The sequence below is a fragment of the Triturus cristatus genome, chromosome 7 (genome assembly GCF_964204655.1).
Source record: "Triturus cristatus chromosome 7, aTriCri1.1, whole genome shotgun sequence".
Taxonomy (NCBI): domain Eukaryota; kingdom Metazoa; phylum Chordata; class Amphibia; order Caudata; family Salamandridae; genus Triturus; species Triturus cristatus.
The window spans coordinates 1,765,917,976-1,765,938,696 of record NC_140590.1 but is presented as its reverse complement, the minus strand read 5'-3'; the positions used below and the strand labels follow the sequence as shown (position 1 = coordinate 1,765,938,696).

The 20,721-nt window shown below is 43.6% G+C and overlaps 1 protein-coding gene across 5 annotated transcripts in view; it reads right to left on the bottom strand.

Moving 5' to 3' along the window:
* Positions 1 to 20,721, bottom strand: part of LOC146813023 (killer cell lectin-like receptor subfamily B member 1B allele A) — a 339,767-nt gene that overhangs the window by 250,292 nt on the left and 68,754 nt on the right. Inside the window, exons 4-5 of one of the 5 annotated variants that reach the window (XM_085620050.1) lie at positions 18,935 to 19,042; positions 8,199 to 8,662 (exon numbers count right to left, since the gene is read on the bottom strand). The exons of the other annotated variants lie outside the window; for them this stretch is intronic. Of the exons in view, the coding sequence (XP_085476176.1) occupies positions 8,364 to 8,662; positions 18,935 to 19,042 (407 nt within the window). The 3' untranslated portion in view covers positions 8,199 to 8,363. Of the gene's footprint in view, positions 1 to 8,198; positions 8,663 to 18,934; positions 19,043 to 20,721 lie in introns of those variants that run through there. 5 annotated transcript variants of the gene reach the window in all.

The following is a 20,721-nucleotide window of genomic DNA, read 5'->3' as shown; positions in this document are numbered from 1 at the left end:
CAATCTGGAGAAGGTTATATCCTGAGCAGCATCAAAACCTTCTCCAAAAGACAATTTGGATTAAAAAACTCATCAGATTGACATTTGGCTGTACTTTTTTATGCAAGAAGTCCTTTTTTTAAACTTTTTTTTTTAAAAAAGGAAGAAGTGCCCCAGAGTCTCCAACTTTCCGTTTCTGTCCAGCAGGCTCATCCCAGTGCTTTGTCCATTTCCTGATCACGTTTCATTTGGATTTGGAGCTGGACAGATCACTCTTTGTGGCCGCTGCATCATATATCATTGGATTTGAGGACATTTGAATTTGAGATTTCACAAGTAAGTTGGGAAATTGGTGTTGTTTGTTTGATTGAGGCCATACACCAATATTTATTTGTACTTTTCATCTTTTTTTTTAATGTATTGTGGTGGGTGGCCTGTAGTTTCAGTAGGGGCCTAGTTGTTTCATTGTAAGTAATTGTTCTTCTTTTAGAAAGGAAACATGCTGCACAGTTCACTAAATTTTTTCCAACTTTTGAAGTCATCAATTTGTAATATTTATTTAATTCACTATGTAGACCAGTGGTCTGCCAATATGCCATTCAGCCAGTAGGCCCAGGGCTACTCATGGGTGCATGAAACAACTGTTTATGTGGTGTCTGTTGAATTGAAACATAATTTAGGTTATTTCACTTTTTTCATGTGCCTTTGTTGGATGTGTGTGGTTGTAATAACTTGCAAACCTTTTTTTAACCCTGTGGATTTTCATTTTTGGCATTGTTGCATTAAAGATGTTTTGTTAGCATGCCTCTTTTGTCTGTCCAGTGTGTGAGTATGTTTGTTTGTGATAGTGGGCCATCATTTGTCTTGGCTGAGCCTCCCCATGTGTCCAGGGGGCATTTTGTAAAGTCTGTGTCCATATAGGCCTGCTTGCGTTCATTGTTTATTTGTTTTCCCAGGCCTCCTGCTTGTTGTTGTGACTTTCTGATCATGTGGCTGGTGCCATTTTATGGAGGCAGTTAGTGTGCTTGTGTCATAGGCCTGCATGTATTTCCTTAATTCCTCTTGGCTTATTGCTTCTTGTTGTGGTAGCCTGGCCATTTTGTGAAGGCAGCCAGTGTGCTTTTGCCATAGGGCTGCATTGTCTGTCTTCCCTTACTTGTTGTTGTGGCCTGGCTGTGTCGCTGGCAGCCATTTTGTGAAGGCAGCCAGTGTGCTTTTGCCATAGGCCTGCATTGTCTGTCTTACCATTCTTGTTGTTGTGGCTCGGCCATTTGGCTGGCGGTCATTTTGTGAAGGGGCAGCCAGTGTGCTTTTGCCATAGGCCTGCATTATCTATCTTCCCTTTCTTGTTGTTGTGGCCTGGCCGTGTGGCTGGCTGTCATTTTGTGAAGACAGCCAGTGTGCTTTTGCCTTAGGCCTGCATTGTCTGTCTTCCCTTTCCTGTTGTTGTGGCCATTTTGTGAAGAGGTAGCCAGTGTGCTTCTGCATTAGGCCTGCTTGCCTTATTTGCGGTGGCCATGCCTTCTTGCTGGTTGGTGTTTTGTATGCAATTTATTCTTCTTTTATCCAGCAAAAAATGTTCACTACATTTTCTAATAAATTTGCAATATTATTGATTTAAATTGATTCACTATGTGGCCTAGTCTGCCAATGTGTTTTTCTAACCAATAGGCCCAGAGCTACTCATGGGTGCATGAAACAACTGTTTCTGTGGTGTCTGTTGAATTTAAACATCATTTAGGGCATAGATGGCATTGGATTGAAATGCAAAATGTATTTTTTTGGGGTATTTCATTTTTTTTCATGTGTGTTAAATAAATGCCTTTGTTGGATGTGTGTGATTTTGCAACTTGAAAACCATTTTTTAGCCCTGTGGATTTTCGTTTTTGACACTGTTGCATTAAAGATGTGTTGTTTAGCATTCCTCCTTTATCTGACCAGTGTGTGAGTGTGTTTGTAATAGTAGACCAGCTTTTGCCTTGGCTGAGCCTCCCTATGTGGCCAGGGGCCATTTTGTTAAGTCTGTGGCCATTAAGGCCTTCTTGAGTTTATTGTTTTCCAGGCCTCCTGCTTGTTGTTGTTGTTGTGAGTGACCATGTGGCTGGCAGCCAATCTGTGGTAGCAGTTAGTGTGCTTTTGCCATAGGCCTGCATGTCTTTCCATTGCTCCTCTTGACTTATTGCTTCCATCCATTGTCATCATTTGTCAGCTGCAGCTCCTTGAATGCTGCATCCCACGTGATGCACAATGCCAAACCGTTACAGTTGTTTTTTTGTTGCTCTTTTTCTTCTTTACTATCCTTACTGAGTGTACTGTACATACAGTACATCATGAAAGCCCTTGTTGTTGTTAAAGTCTCACAAATGGCTACATTGTATTGTTAATTGTTTTAATAACTGAGGTAATAAATATAATAGTAACATTATTAACACTAACAAGTGTGACCACACACTGAGTTATATTACATTTCTTTGTTCTAGTAATTGAACCACAACAAAGAATGCCACGTTTCACTGATGTTCTTCTTGCTTCTTTGATTTTCGGTGCAGAAAAGAGGAGGAGACAACATCACCCATTGTACTGCCAGATAGAAGTCCTGCTGCCACGGCGTCACGTGAAGTGTGACCACTAACATTTCTTCAACTTGTGCCACAGTGTGCTGCTGACATCTTCAAGATGGCCTCAAAGAATGGTACCAGGTCCAGTACAAAGAAATTTGCCAGCGAGAAGAAGGCACTGCCACTTACTACCACCTGTATGTCACCCAAGACCTTTTTTGGGAAACTAAAAGTTGTGCCTGCAGCCGCGGTGTCCAGGGAGCAAGCTGGGACCAGCACCCCTGCATCAGTAGACCCACCCCACCAACCTAGGCCCAAGTCCATGTCCGTCGCACAGGCAGTCAGTCTAATCACGAGTCCAACGCAGATGAGCAGTGATGTTAAAATTGACTTATCGTTATCGCAAAGTAGTACCCAATCAATGCAGGACCTCACATAAGTGGGCAACAACAGCTGCAACCACTCGCAATAGTAGTTGTTCCTCCCGAAGTAAGGGGAGTTCAGGAGATCGAGCTTCCTTCAGAGGAAGAAGAAGAGCAAGTCACTCTTTCAGAAGATCCATTGTCTTCCAGATCCCCAGCAAGGAAAAGGAGGGTTAGTCCATCAACTTCTGTTGCAAGCCCCTCTCCTGATGATCTAGATGCCACTCAGAAGCTACCTCAGTCTGAGAGTGAGACACGCCACAAGATAAGGCTAGGGAAAAGGAAGGTTCCAGAAAGCCTTAGAGTTATGGAGGTAGATGTAGAAGAGGAGGATGATGACGAGCAGTCATCATGGACATTAGTCCCGTCCCAGTAGAGACCGATATTACCCCATCCCAAATTGCTGTGAGGGATGTAGCATGGATACCACCTCCAGTTTCCATAATTACAAAGGCTCAGCAGTGACCTACATCCACCACAGCCACATTAGTAGAAGTAGGCACTGCAGAGAGTCATGCCCACCTACCAGTTCATCTGACATTGCAAGTGGTACCAGCAGCACCAGAAAATAGACCTCCCCAGTTTGGGACTTCTTTTCGGTTAACATGAAGGAGGTGAACATTGCTATATGCTCCATTTGTGGACAAGATGTTAGTCAGGGTAAGCTTGATGCAAACTATGGTACCAGAGGCGAAACAACCCATCTTAAAAAACACAGTTTGATCCAGTGGGAGGCGCACCTTAGCAGTCAATAAACTGCATGTGTTGTTTGTGGAGGGGATGATGAAGAAGAAGATCCGATCATGGTGGAAGATGAACAAGAGGGAGACATTTTTGCTGTTACACAAAGCAGCCATGTCCCTAGCAGTGCAGTGGTACCACCCACAAAATCATCAGCAACATACCAATGGCACAAGAGTCAGGCTGAAGCACCAAGGGGTCCAAGGCAAGAGAGTACCGCAGTGAAAAAACTTGCATTGAGCCTAACATCTGGCATCAAGAAGTCACCTGCATCAGTAGCACCAGAAAAGAAAAAAATCCAGGCTACCATTCTCAGCATGTTTAGGTCGGAGGGGCAGTACGAATGCAACCATCCAGCGGCACGTTTATACAACGTGAAGCTGTCTAAAATGTTAGAGATGGACCTCCTCCTTTTTCTTTTGAGGAAGGGGTGGGTTTTCTTGAATTTGTGGCAGCCATCTGCCCGTAATGGAAGGTTCCCAGACGGTCCTATTTCGCCAGAGTTGATGTTCCAGCACTACATCGTGACGTGCTGGAATTGCTTGGACAAACTTACTGACCACCTGCAGAAGAATCTGCACACATTTCAGCCATTATTTTAAAGCCCAGAAGCAGCTGAGGATCATTCAACGTGATAATAGAATTCCAGTTAAAGCACTCATCCAGGAGGTGCCAACAGGTTGGAACTCAACTTATTACATGCTTGAACATCTGTTTGAATAGTACAGACCAATCAATGAATATGTCATGCAAAGAGGGGATGCTACTGTGAAAAGCATGATCATTGAGATGGACCAATGGGGCCTTGTTAAATGCTTGACATGAATGCTACTTCCTTGCGAGGTCTTCACACGTGAAGTCAGCAAGGAGGACTGTACCATTGGCCAAGCTATCCCATTGTTGCACATGCTACAGGAACAGCTGAAGGGGGTGTCTGCAATGTATGCAGGTGTGGAGAAAAAAGACGCATATGCGTTTTGTGGAGAGCTTAACCCTTCGCTTATCTGAAAATACAAGGGTGCAAAGAGGCATTGTGTCATCCAACCATTACATTTGTGCCACCATTCTTGATCCATTGTACAAACCATTACTGCACACTTTCATTCCTTATTCAGACGCTGCCAGCTACAAAACTTGGATAGCTGTGCAAGCCAGTCTGCTAGAAAAAGAATGGCCGGGAATTAGAGGCCCGCTCCTCCAGGGCATAACAAGAACTGCAGGCCAGCCTTCAAGTTCAACTTCAGAGCCTGAGGGCAGTGCGGTTGGCTCACAACAGCCAAAGCCACCAACAGCAACAAGAACAGGAGCATCAGCCCCAATCAGGAATGGTTTCTACAGGCAGGGCTTGAATCCAATGCTGAGGCAAAGGTAAAAGAGGCCGAGCAAAGCGGAGCATCCATGGGCATTGTGCGGATTGTCCAGGCCTATCTGGATGACCCAACAGAGATCTACTTTGATCAAAACCAATTGCTGCATTGGTATGGGAAAAGGTGCCAATGGCTAGTGCTCAGCAGGCTGGCGATAAACTATCTGGCTGGCCCTGTCACAAGTGTTTCTTCCGAGCATGTTTTCAGTGCTGCTGATGCCATTCTGACGGTGAGAAGGACCAGTTTTTTTACCCAAAACGTGGAGGGGTAAAACATGATCAAAATGAATCAGCACTTTATACCACCAGATTACACCATACCTGAAGTACCACAGCAGGAAGATGATGACGGCAACTCAGGTCATGGAATTAGTGTATTAGGTAACCTCCTTCTGGGTGAACCACCAGAGTTTGAGGACGAGCTCTACTTCCCTGACAACTAGGGTTTTGAGTTACTTTCTTTCTTCCTTTGACACCCAAAAAAAGCCCCCAAAAAGATATAGCTAAGGAATATTATTCACTTTATTATTTGTGTGTGTCACTGTATTTCTGGTTCGAATCACAACAAATCCATCACCATTGTCTTACTCTTTCATTGCCGGATTGGAGTTGCAACTGTGTGCAGTTAGTAAAGAAGTAAGTCCATTCCTCTGACTCGCCCTAAATCCATTTCCCTCAAGCCAGACATTGGATGGTGAATACACATACAACAAATGTGAAATGTGTGCCCGTCTCGAGTCCAAACCTAACTATATATCTATCCTTTCCAAGCCTAGAGAGACTGCCCCAGAAGAACAGGTAAATGATGGCATGCATTGCACTCTGTGATTGGTGTTTGTTGTTAATGATGTCTACTAGTATCCTACACTCAAAAAAGTCAATCTTTCGCTTCTTGTTGTTCAATAACAAAATTGTACTACTTTTTTTTTTTGTTTTATATAGTGCGAACTAGACCCCAGGATATCAGGTACCAGAGCACTTTACATGAGCACCAGTTTCGTTACAGAAGGACACATTCATTTTTTTAGGCACAGGGAGATTAAGTGATTTGCCCAGAATCACAGGATGTTGAGCATCGTTGCACAGACTCGAACCCGGTTCCCCAACTTCGAGGTCGACCGCTCTAGCCGTAAGGCTACATCCTCTCCCCTGCAGGCCGATCCACTGCATTTTGAGTCTAGACCCACTCAGGACACTTTTGATACAGAGTTGGACACCATGACAATACCATACTCACAGTCAGTCAGTAGGATCGGAGATGATTGATGGAATAACTTGGGCATTTCATGAAGTGGCCTAAAAGGTAAACAACAACACCAGACTTATATGTCTGTATAGTGGTGGAGGCGAGCAGGATGGTGTGGCTGACAGCGGTGCATTAATTTTGTTACTTCATTTGGAAAATGCTATGTTGATGTGTGTATATGTGTATTCAGTGCTGTCTGCGTCACATTCTGAGCTAAGTGGAGGTTTGGTGGGGGACCTGCTCCTGCTGTTGGAGGTAACTGCTGGAAACAAACATGATTTAGCCATGCCGCCTCTGAAAGTCTTCTTGTTGCACTCTTCCTTAATTTATGCAGTTTAACTTTTCTCCTTGATTTTTTAATATCCTTTTTGTTTTTCCAACTACAGGCCAGCATTTACCCTGCGCTATACTGGGAAAACTACTCACACTTACCTTACCAAACCGCATCCGCCAGGCAGGCACCCAAAGGACCAAGAGGAATGCGGAGATGCAACTCCCAATTTGCCAATAATTATAGTATCATTTTATTTGATTATTTTTTTCTCTTCAATCATTACGACTTTGTGTGTTGTTGTCTATGTTTGCTTATATTTGACTCCTACAGATATTTTTTAAATTTTCTTTGCTATCTTTCAAAGGAAGCCCGCTACTCCAGAACATAAAATGAATGTAACTTGGGTCTCTCTGGGGACAGACAGGGAAGGCAATTGTATAATAATTAATAATATACTGCCCTGTACTAGTCTCGTTCTACTCATCAAGTCATCATAATGCATGCATTTTCTTTTTCTCCATTAACAGAATTATGATGTTCGGCTGCCAAGATTATGTGTGTTGTCCATGTGTAGAGTTTGTCTTTGTCAAACCTTTCCCTCAAATCCCCCTTCCAAACTTCCTAACCATTCATCAAACCCTAACCCTCTTTCCCCGGATTGTGTAATTTATATTGAGGTGTGACTAAATTTACACCAATTATTGATCACACACTTTTTGGGGCAGATGTGGTGAAAGCAACACTAAAATCAAGGCATGGCAAGGATATTCTTCTGCTCTAAGTATATACACTATTGCCCACACTGGCAATATAGAGAGATTAGATTGCCCACCCATGAATAGTATTCGATATTCAAATTAATATAATTGCCATCACCGAGTCATGAATCATCCTAGTTCCAGCACTAAAGGTTACAAAGCCACTTGCCCGCTTCATAGCTCGATTCGACATCAGTTTGTAACTTTTACTAGGCTAGCCCTCCAGGCATTCTGGTTTATTTTACTTTAGCATTGCTTATCATCATCATGGTTTCTTGTTTGGAAGTCTTCTTGTGTACTGTACTTCTACTACTCGTTCCCTAGTCTCCCTAAGGTGACTGACTGTCTCATTTTCTTTTTTTTCAAATGCTACTGTCAGTGTCTACTACTACTACCACCACCATGGCACCTTGGGAAACCAAACCATCATCATGCAGCCATCGCTTTGCCTAAGTATAAACATCAATCCCAGGTAAGAGAAGAAGTTTGGGGGAGGCATAATGTATACTCTATGGAAATTAATTAATTCACACACCCACACCCTTCCGAGTCCATAGGGGCTTTAGTTGCAGACACCATAGACTAGGACTAGAGACTGACAGTACTAGTAGGACAAGTGAGGGTACTGCATCTATCTGTTGGTGTGTTACACTATCGACAGATTTCAAAACTGGCTGCAGTCCTGCGTCAAAGGAAACAGTGTGAAGTAAAAGAGTAACCCCCCACAAAAGACTAACATCATATTGTAAACTATATACAATTTATTTCCCTAACAAAGAAACTAACTAGAATGGGAAAAAAAACAATACCTGACCCTTCCCTCTCCCTAACCCCAACCAATGTCCATCATTAAGTCCAATTGTCCAATGTCCACAAATGAAAATGTCCATTAAAATAAAACAAGTTTTCCCAATCGCCCAATTCCCACCCACCAAAAAAAAGATTAAAAAAGAGGCAAGGTGACGTAGGTCTAGTGGGCGCTTCCCGGATCTTCCTCTCTAGGGTATTTATCTGTTCCTCTAGGTGCGCCATCCGGAGGAGCATGGGATGCTGAAATGTCTTGCATGAACAGGGGTGGGCAGCAGTGTTTGAATAAGTGCCGCGGGCGGCTGCCAGATCATGGTGCTGTACCACCGGAGGCAAGAGGGGGCCTGGCAGGGGCCCAGGGTATTGGAGGAGGCAGCAGCTGCTGCCGCCTCCTCCTCCACCAGGACCACCAGCTGCCGATATTCATCCTGGAACGTGTCCAGCTTCCGTTGCAGGGCACTGGCTGCTAACTCCTGCCTGGTGGGTTGTTGTTTCGGTTGGGGAGGAGTAGCTATATCAAGAAAGAAAAAAGACAATTGTAACCAATTCTCTTAGCAAAACAGTAACACAAAATTAATTATACACATAAAATGATAGTGTCACAGTAGCACTAGCAAGCACAGTACATAACATTTGTGGTATCCTCCCACTTCCTCGGCCTCTAAAATTTATGGGAGTTTCAGGCATTACTAGGCACTATGGAGTAGACAAGTCTTCTTCTCTCTCTTGTTTAGCTAAACTAACCTTGTAGGCATGCCAGCTCAGTCAGCTTGCACCCTAGACAGACATACTTGTGTCGCAGTCGTAGACTCACGTTACTTTACAACTGTTCGCAAATGGGGCAGCCGTGGTCTACAACTACATAATTATCTATTTTTCTATTATGGCCATACTCTATTAAATCAATCGCAACTGCTCAATTTCACTTTCACCCTGACTACTACAACAAGGCACATAATATCTGATATGAATGGTTATATACAAGACAACGTGAGGTACTACTATTGTTTGATTGTGTAACCATGCAGCCGATAGGCCACCCATGGCTGACAAGGTCAAAATGACATAGGTAGGAAGTGGGCCTCGGAGTTGGAGGGAGGCGATTGATAATGGGTGGGTATGGGTTCATACATACACAATATATATGTTGTGCTTGCAAACAACTGTGAGTCAAGGGAGTAGTCTGAAATACAACCTTGAATCAAAAACCTTGAAAAAAAACAGCCCTTGTTTCTTTCCAGTGATTTTTCCATTTATCATTGTATTGCTCTTCTAGCATTAGTTATTTATTCTTAATCTTATTCTTATCTTTACCTTTGGCTTTGCTACTCTGGCACAGTTTATTTTTCTTTTACATTCTCTTCATCCAGTGACAGTCTCCACCTATGCTATGATTGAATACCATCCAGGCATCCATCCATTGAAAGTAAACATGGCTAACATTCTTCTTACTCTCTTTGCAAACCTTTTATCTACAACATACATTTGTCATTTTTTTAAACCACCACCCATGTGTCCTTGCTTGCCTTTGAGTTTGACCCATCAAATTCCCCGGAGGATTCCTTTCACCCATACAGTTTCACTCACCCAAGCACCCATCCTCCAACCACCCATGCATCCTATCAGCCAGCTATGCATTCCAGGCCCCCTTCCTTCACCCACACATCCTTCCCTGCCAGTCATATACTACATGTCACCCGTCCTTCCTTCTGCCATCCTTCTTTCCCTTTTCGTTCAACCCATTCATCAAGGTCGTCTGACTGTTAGTCTTCTTCATAAAACTTTCCCAGCCAAGTTGAAGTCAGATAGAAGAGGCCATTAGTTACTCAACTCCCGCAGCTAATGCTATTGCTAATGCTAAGTAAAAGGTGCCTTCTTCAACTGTTGTTCACAACAACTTAGGGGTATATATACAAGGAATTAACGCCGCCGTAGCATTAATGTTTTGACGTTACGGCGTTTTTTTTATCGCCGTATATACAAGTTACCGCTAACCGAGGTTAGCTGCAGTTTTCCAGCGGATACTTGCATTTTACAGTTTGCCACTTCTGTTAGCGATAGGTAACAGAAATGAGATGCAAGATAGGCGTTCCCATGCATAAACGGCCGCTAACCCCACTTCGCGATAATTACAATTATTTCCTGGTCCGACTATGGCACGTTAGCGGCTGGTTATTAGGACCAGAGAAAAGCTGGTGCTAAAATAAGGGAGCCTACCCCAGACCCTCATTTGCTTACCTACCGATGCCATGGAGGTACTACTCTTGCAGCTCGAAGCCCCAAAAAGACCACAACCACCACCGCCATTGCCTCCAGGACCACCACAGAGGCTGCGCCAAAGAAGAGAGCGGGTCTACTGCCAACGCATCACCCTGATTGACCTCACGCCAGAGGATGTGATAGCCCACTACAGGCCGAAAAGGACCTCCATCCTCCGCACACTGACCCAGATAGCCCCCAGGCTGCAGGCACCATCACAGCATAGCACCAACATCCCTCCGCAGACAACGCTACTATCAGTGCTGCACATGTTGGCCTCTAGTACATTCCAAACAACTACTGCCAGAGTTGGTGGAGTCTCCCAGTCATCCTTCTCAAGATTCTTGTCTTGGATGCTATTATCAGCCTGATGCCACAGCACCTACACTTCCCCAACACTGCGCAAGAACAACTTGACACCAAGCAAGGCTTCTATGCCATTGCTGGCTATCCACATGTGTTGGGGGCAATTGACTGCACCCATGGTCTACTTGCGCCTCCTACGGACACTGCACATATCTACAGGAACAGGAAGCAAACACACTCAATGAATGTGCAGGCAAGCGTGGATCACCGTGGCTTGTTTATCAATGTTGCAAAGTTTCCAGGGAGTGTGCATGACTCCTACATCTTTTGACAATCCATCATCAATCAGCGGTTTTGAGAATGGCACATATGGAAATGGACTGATTGTTGTTAAGTACTAACTGAACACACCACACACCTCAAGTCCACAATCATGCAGCTCAATTATGTGATAATGCACATGTAGCAAATGTAATACGAGATACCTTGTAACAGGTCCACCCACATTATTGTACATATGGTGCAGCCTTGTGTTTCAGAAGTAGATGAGCGAGGCACAAGACCAGGAGGGCTAATGCCTCTCTCCTCCAATCCTTGTACATGTCCCCCTCAGTCAGGGTATGTGACAGCACCATCATTTGGCACTGACAATCTCATTGTGTTGTGTCACTACATGTCACATGCCATGCACTGTCATGTCAGTGTCACCATCATGTTGTAACTGATCCTTAATTCAACATTGCATTGTCCATGTCACTTTTGAACTTCACAATCTTTTGTTAGAGTGTAGGCTCCCATGTTTTACTGACCTTGCGTTTCAGAGTTAAATGGAGAACATTGACATAGTCATCTGGACTCACATGTTGTTATTTCTCCAATTTTACAGACAACATGTCGCCAGAGCAGGCACACGCTTTTCAGGTCAAGAAGGAGCGATATCTGTACATACGCAAGGTGGCCAAGTGATATTGTACCATGGCTAGGAGGTACAGAGCTGGCTGTGCAGCTGGGAGATGGAAGTCTCTACCAGAAGTTGCACTGCAAAGGTTGCAGAAGAACACACAGGCCATACCTGGCCCTTCTGACGACAGCGTGGTTCCAGACATGACCAAAGATCTGCCCATCAGACACAGACACCACACATCCAACCTGCTGCCACAGGTTCCAGCACATAAGCAGGTGCCTCCTCACAGCAAAGCGGACAAGGGACTGCCACACTGCCATCTGCAGCACTGACACATGCTGTGGGAATCACTATCAGGGACCATCGGTGCATGATGGACATGAATGTCAGACTTGCCCGTATTGAAAGGGAATTGTCGGATCAGAGCACTCACCTCCAGGACATCAAGGCTGCCCTGGGTCTCCCCTATTGACATGGACAAGCAGTGACCCTCCCCTTTTTTGCCAGTCCTCCAATATTTTTTCAATTAATAATTTGTAATTGGTTAGGTTTATAAGTGTTGGGTAGTGCAGTTGTAGTGTAGGACTATGTAGTGTAATATTTTAACATTTTGTAGATTTTTTAGTATCTTAATGTAGTATTCGGGGCTAAGTTTCCTTTTCCGTTGGGTGGAGGGATTTATTTATTTATTGTTATATAACAAAAAAAAAATATATATATATATATATATATATATATATATATATATATATATATATATATATATATATATATATATATATATATATATATATAGTTGTGTAGGATAAATGTGTAGTTAGTTCAGGTTTAGCTAAGATGTATTTGTCCTGTGTGCTGATGTGCTGATAGGGTGGGAGGGGGGTTGATGTCTCAGATATGTTGTTGCGTGTTTAGTATTAGTTAAGGTAGATAGTTTAGAGTAGCATTCAATTAGTTTCCAGTTAGGTAAAATTAGGTTAGTTGTAGTGCTTAGTGTTAGTTTAGGGCAGTTAATTTTGTTAAGTACTAATAAATGGTTACTGTTTTTGAATTTTGGTTGCACTTATGTCAGAAGTAAATTGGTCGTGCGCTGTTTTATACCTTGTATACAAGTTATATCTATCACAGAACAATCATTTGGATGTGTACTTGTGGTCATGATAAGTAATTTAGCTGGACGGATAGTGTCAGGATCCAGTTGATTTGTGCATTGGAATCTTGCACTTAGCAGATAAAATGTGCACGGCACAAGCCAGAACACAGTTCTACAGCAAATAGGAGGGGACAGGAAGCATTGCTCTCTATAGTGCCAGTGTCATGCCCACTTTTCCCAGCTGTTACTTTGGGCATTGCCTCATAGTAAAGCCAGACTTTAAATGGTGGTACAGCATCTGACTATATGCTAATTGTAGTGCACTACACACCACTAGACACATTGCCCTCCCCTTTCACAGTGAGCACAGCCTGAGAGGTTTCATTAGTTCCAAGGCTTTGTTAAGCCACAGGAAGTGGCATACTGATGAGTTGCACTTTAGGATAACTCCCTATTGCCAACATTACTTCACTGAAACAGACGTGGTTCCAATAGCAGGTGGTAGATAGGTGCCATTAAGAATCATCATCTATGTGAATATGGTATGTGCTCTAGCTTGAAATGTGACATGACACAACCACCATTACAACAAGCTTTGTCCACCCAGTTGAGTGTGAGCAGATCTTCCAAGTGAGACTTGTTAGAAGTGCTAAATAAAGACACTACTTGTGGCATGAGACTGACTTGAACTTTTTTCCGCACATGCCTATTCCCATCATGTACGTAGGGCAACATTTGTCTCCACTGTTCATCCGTCTTGGTGTTTTCTGACCATGGACAGAAAACACCAGGACGGACGTACAAAGACGCCGCCGGTTTTCAGCCTTTAAACAAAAAGAGTCTGACATTGTAAAATAAAAGTTGAAGTGGAATTATAAATCAGTGCGGGTTTTCCAGATGAACAGTGGAGACAAAGAAAGCGGGTATAAGAGTGTCCATTATAAATAGAGGAAATATACCCAACTTAATATAGGAACCTTACCTCTACCAAAAAGGGCGCAAGCGGAGGCTGGGACTTTCAAATCAAGGCCAGGTTGCCGCTATAGACCAGGTGCCAAGTGACACACTACAAAAAGTGTGAGATAAAAAATGGAATAATTGGGACTCACAGCATTGAGGAGATCATTACAACTTAGGGGCAGTTCTCTCGCCTCAAATTTTAAAAGAACGGGAGTCACAAAAATTACAGTCTTGAAAAAGAAGGCGTTATATGATTAATAATTCGAAACGCGTTGACGCTCTCAACATAGCCACAAATTCGTCTGTGTACAAAATGATTGTAGACACCTATGACTGATAAAAATACAGGACTAAGGTGGTGTAATTTCCTGACTTGATTGTGGCAACTGATTACAAATGTTATTGTCTGTCTCTCTTTTTTTAAAAAGAAACTCTCGTGCAATGATTTTGGTATTTTTATGATGAACCGTTTTTAATATTGAATGTTATGCAAATGTTTTATTGTGATCTTCTTGATCAAAATGTTTTTTGATTAAATATACTATTTGTAATAAACTTCAGCCATCAATCCATCTATTACTGATTTTTGTGCCAATACGCAATTGAGTGTGAGGGGCCCATTTGAGTGGACCTGAGTGAATGTTACGTATATTATGAATGTGAATTGAGGTAGGGATATCTCATCTTTCTCAGAGGACAACTTTATATAAAATTTCCTGTGTGAACCCCAGTCCTTTGTGTAACCAAGGGTTCCTCTCTTTGTTTATATACTCTCTTCGGTTGTGACAGTGGTGCAGGTTGTACCACATTGTTGTCAATGTTGATTACCTCAGATTTATGTGTCTGTGCATTGCATTGTGGGAGAGTCGCCACTACTCAGTACACCCCGATATTTTTTTGAGGGGCGGATTACATGGTGCCACATCTTGCTGTTGGCAATGCAACATGATTGTTGTTGTGCCATGATTAGGGCTATCCCACTGTTGTGATCTGGGTAAATGTGATGTGCTACATGATATGGGCAGGGAGGAAGGCTTGATTTGCCAATTCACACGGTGTAGATACTTGTTCATTTTTATTAAGTCAAAGGGAGTAATGACTTCTTAATGCATGCATGTTGATCTGCAGGTGTGGTACAGCTTTTGTTTTACTGCCCCTTATCCCTTTCACCCAGTGACCCTCTCACTTATCAGCATTTCCAATGGTGAGATGTTGCATGCTTAAGGAAATATGGGTCTTAGACACAGTTGTGACACTTATGCATTGTTGGGAAGCAGATGTCTTTCTTCCATCAGGGGTTGTATGACCACGAGGAAGTGACAGAGTGAGACCTGGTCCTTTGCAGATGAACTCCACACTCAGCCACTTCAGAGACCGGGACCTTCACCATGTTAACATGTTTATGGTGCTGGCATGCATTTCATCATGCACTGTCACTTGCCTTGTCAGTGTGGCACACAGACAGGCAGCTTTGCTGGGTAGTGCACATGTGCATGGGTTCCGGGGCGAGAATGTTTATGTGTGAGGAGGGACCTCTTCAGGCATATTGGCAATGATGGACTCATAGCTGTATCTATGTGTGGTGCACAATGCAGTACACATGTACATCCAATTTGCTTTGGCTATTGTTATTTTTCTTGTATGCATGTCATTGGCCATGTTTTTCCTTGCATGCAGTGTTACTGCCCTCATGTTGGCTTAACCATTGTGAGTATAGTGCAGCGTGACTTTCTATGGTTGTTGCAGGGTGAACAGACAGAATCAACACCCATTACCCTCAATGTTGACAACATGTGTAGTGTGTGAGTGGGCCTAGATTTCAGGGCTGTGGATTTCCAAATGGTTATTAGTGGTGCTCAGGCCCTATCACCACCCCCCAATATCACATCAGGTGCAATTGGCAGGGGGATGTGAGTTTCGGAATATGCCACACAGATGGTCACATGGATGATACATGCTGTTTTGTAAAAGATTATTGGATGCCGGTGTTTGTGTGCAGATGTTAACATACATGACTGCATATTTGTTAACTAACACTGTCGACTTTCCCGAAATACTTGTTTCCATGCACATCAAGGTGTAATGGGCAACTCACACCAGGACTACTGTAGAATACTGTTTTCTGTATGGCACATGTGTACACCTGAGATTAGAGGAGTACATTTTGACCTAAGGGGTAATGGTGACATTTAGCAAGTTGACATGCTTAGGTGCTAAATTGCTCTTCTTGCTTGGTGTCATACTTAACTTGTCATACTTCTTTACATGGACTTTTTAGTTCTGTGAGTATGGTACACAGACAAGACATGTAGTTAAAATTATGATGACACATTTCTGATATGTGTAGTCTATGCATTGTACTGTTGTAGGCATACTGCCCTGCTCATACTATGAAATCACATTATGACTCAATTGTGCTGAATGTGTGCATTGTGTGATATTTACCTTTGAGACAGAAGGCTGCATTATTACTATGTTGTGACAATGCATGTGTTTATGGTATTCAGACTCACTACATGCTTTCTCACTTAGTGTACACAGGGCTGCATCTCATGAACAAACAAAGGGACACATTGACCGGAGATGCGGCAGGGTGTCAAAATTTCCCCCTTGCCTCAACTCATCTCTTTGACAACAATATGAGGATGCATCGTGAACAAGACTGATTATGGGCAGAAGTAAGCATGCCACCACCGATGGCAGCACAGATGCACCATTGTGCAAGGGTGTCTGAGTTGATTTGAAGATTGTACATGTGCATGAAGGGGGACATTACTGCACATACACATTCTTGCACACCACTTAGACACCCGTTGAGGCAAGGGGGATATTTTGACACCCTGCCGCATCTCCGGTCAATGTGCCCCTTTGCTCATTCATGTTTTGGATTGATTTTATGTGCAGATTTCAAAGTCTTGAAATATATTAATTGACTAGGGTGATATATGTCTATTCCCCCAGGGACAAGAGTATCTGGGACAAGATCTGCAGTCATTGTGGGTGTGCACTGAGAGATATTTATTTGGGCATGAGTGACATTGGGCCCATCCACCCCCGTCCCCCCAGTCCCTGGTTGTTATTCATCCTGTTGCTAATGTAGCTGGTCATGTTCAGCACTATCCAGTCTCTTGACTGCAACCACGACTCTTCACAGATGACTGCAGACTCAAGTTCCTCCAAGGCATCCATCTTCTCCTGTGGCGCTGGACTTCCACCTCCGGGCTGCAGTACTGCCTTGCGATTGTTTGACTGTTTCTCCTTGGTCTTGCACTTATCAACATGCCAGTGCTTCTTGCAGTCATTTACTGTCCTCCTCACCTCTGCGACAGCATTCACCATGGCTGCAATGGACTGCCATATTGCATTTTTAGTCCCCAATGACACAATGGAGTTGAGAAAGAGCTGGTGTTATTTCTCTGTCACCTCCTCAATCAGGATCTGATTTTCCTACTGGCTGAACCTGGCTTTCCTCTACCTCATTCCCTTTCCCTGGGTCTCTGGCTGGTCCTCCTGGCTGTTTGTGGTGTCAGAGTGGTTGTTCTCTCCTGCAGTACTTGGTCCAGATTCCTCCATGGCTCTTCCATTTTTTGGGGGGGCGTGTTTGTGATACTTCACGGGCGTTTTGTAGTCGATATTTCCTCCTGACATGAAAAAAACTGGATTCAAGCAAGCCGGGCTGAAGACGGCTGAAATGCCAGAAACCGGTCCTAGGAAGCTTGTTTCCGGTCCAGGGAAGACATGGCTTGGCAGTTCGGCCTGGACTGTTCCCATGAGGCACAGGGTCAGACTGATTTGCATATGGCCATGTCTGAACTGGGGTGGCAGAGTGGGCTAAAGAACGGTCATGGATTAAACCCAGATCAGTTGACTGGGGGTGAGTGCTTGCAATGTTCAACACTCCGTCCATCATTTCCTTTGGTTTTTGCTTTGTTCACCATAAGTTGGCAGGGTATGCTCAGACGTGAGTCCCTTGCTCACTTTGCCACTGGATTCAAGCAAGCCTGGCTGAAGACGGCTGAAATGCCAGAAACCGGTCCTAGGAAGCTTGTTTCCGGTCCAGGGAAGACATGGCTTGGCAGTTCGGGCTGGACTGTTCCCATGAGGCACAGGGTCAGACTGATTTGCATATGGCCATGTCTGAACTGGGGTGGCAGAGTGGGCTAAAGAACGGTGATGGATTAAACCCAGATCAGTTGACAGGGGGTGAGTGCTTGCAATGTTCAACACTCCGTCCATCATTTCCTTTGGTTTTTGCTTTGTTCGCCATAAGTTGGCAGGGTATGCTGAGACGTGAGTCCCTTGCTCACTTTGCCGCTGGATTCAAGCAAGCCTGGCTGAAGACGGCTGAAATGCCAGAAACCGGTCCTAGGAAGCTTGTTTCCGGTCCAGGGAAGACATTGCTTGGCAGTTCGGGCTGGACTGTTCCCATGAGGCACAGGGTCAGACTGATTTGCATATGGCCATGTCTGAACTGGGGTGGCAGAGTGGGCTAATGAACGGTGATGGATTAAACCCAGATCAGTTGACTGGGGGTGAGTGCTTGCAATGTTCAACACTCCGTCCATCATTTCCTTTGGTTTTTGCTTTGTTCGCCATAAGTTGGCAGGGTATGCTCAGACGTGAGTCCCTTGCTCACTTTGCCACTGGATTCAAGCAAGCCTGGCTGAAGACGGCTGAAATGCCAGAAACCGGTCCTAGGAAGCCTGTTTCCGGTCCAGGGAAGACATGGCTTGGCAGTTCGGGCTGGACTGTTCCCATGAGGCACAGGGTCAGACTGATTTGCATATGGCCATGTCTGAACTGGGGTGGCAGAGTGGGCTAAAGAACGGTGATGGATTAAACCCAGATCAGTTGACTGGGGGTGAGTGCTTGCAATGTTCCACACTCTGTCCATCATTTCCTTTGGTTTTTGCTATGAAAAAAAGTGCCGTCACGCTGATTTACGTGCAGTTCCTGGCCGCTGACTGGCCTGCCACCACGTTTTGCACGTTAGCGGCAAGATTTTTATCCCTGTATCACTGTTGTTAATGTGGACAAATATAGTTGCGATGAAAAACTATTGCCATGTAGCGACGTATTGTAAATATGTCGGTACCATGGCATTAGTTTTCAGTGGTACGCGGAGGTACATAAATTGCCGCTAAACAGACTTAGCGTTAGTTAGCGGCAGTTCTTATACATAACCCCCTTAGTCTCTCTCAACAGTAAAGTGTACAGCCTTGCAGCGAGTGTATTGTCAATAAGTAAGGAATATAACTTACCACAGCCTGCCACTGCTGCTGGCTCACCCCCTGCTGCTGCCGTATCTACTGCTCCCTCCTTATTGGCGTCACCTTCGCCGCTGGCACCAGCACTGGTGGTCGGTTCGCCTAGAAAAAACATTGCAATTTGTTTAGATGCCATATACGCCTCCCCCTATTTTTTTTCACTAGCAAGATTCACTAGTACAATATGGTACTAGAGTAGAGTTCACAGTATGTTCCCAGTATGTTCCATCCTACCAAAAAAAGTAAACAATCTAGATGGGCATTTTGTTGGTGGCAATTTCTGAAAAGCCTATCAAGAAGAGGACAACTCAAAGGACTGGACTCAGTGGCTAGAGCTATTGGTGAATCTGAGTTGTAAAACCTTTTAAAAAGAAAAAGTGTCGCCAACTGGGCAGACAATCGGACATAAGGTCCTCTCTCTTGGTTTGAAAATATAATTGTGCCCTCCTCTTCCTCATACTTCCTTTTAACCATGGCGCACAGTCATCATTTGTTCACAATGAACTGCTGCTAATAATAATAGTACTCGGCCTAGACGAGAAAAAGTCAAAATACACCACTTTGGGGTGTCCAACGTGACCATCATTTTATTTACTGATTGAGCATGAAAAGGAAAGTAAAAGAAAGCCTTCTAATCTCACCAAATATGCGTAGAATACCTCAGTTGGGCATACAATCTGCACAGCAGAGTAGTAGTACTAGAAGTAGTAAAGGACCAATGTGTTCTCTGAGTCTTACAGTAGTACCACCACTAGGCAGTCCACAAAATATAAGGGGAGAGGGAAAGCTGACTGAAAAAACAGAATAAATTATAAAGCCAGCTACTGACAGACTAATAGTACAGAGTAAGAGGCAGTTAGATTAATGTAAAGAAAACAAACAGACACTAGAAATATAAATAAGTAAGTTAGTAGGTAATGCAGGGATAGCTAGAATTAAGTAAAAGATAGATCAAAGAAGATTTGGTAAAAATAGAAATAGGAAGAGGAAATAATAGTTTGAAAGAAATAGGGTGCAGTAAAAGTTAGAGAAATATAATTATTCATATTAACAACAGGAGGCCTTAGTTGGGCCAGCAGCAGAGCCATCTGTAGAGCAGCGATCCTGAAAGGCACCTCCAGCCGCCGCCTCAGCAGACCCCGTCTTCTCCTTGCCCCTGGATGCTGATCTTGTAAGACATATTAAAGAGACAAAAATTGATTCATATGAAATAATAAATATTACAAAAATCACTCCAAAAAGATTTTTTGATAGGAAACGGCAATTGCAATAAAATTGACCTACCTAATCAGATCGATCTAGTAGTAGTAGACTAGTATCGCAAACCGTCCTATCTCTTTATTATTCCATTCCAATTCCAGAATCCTAAACCTAAGTACTACTTATCCCGCCTATTCCAAAGACTTTGGAATGAATTACCAAAAATTATATTTGCTTCTTCTAAGTTTCAATCTCATTTGCAATCATCAATCAACCCTCTTTGACGGGCCAATTCACTAAGTCTGCATTTATTTTAGTCCTCAAAAATGCATAGATGGACGCATGAATATTGCATACACCAAATTATTGGATGGTTTCTGATGCTGAGTTGCTCACTAACAAACTACAAAAGGTTCTACTAAGGAGCTAGTAGCACGTGGCAGAAGACGCGTCACACAGACCTCTAAAAAATTACCAACTAATACTAAGTAACTAACTATAACTACCTGCCACTATCTTAGTGACAGGATAAAGGAAAGGAGTCTCTCTAGTCTGCATTACCTAAGTTAAGTTCTCTAACC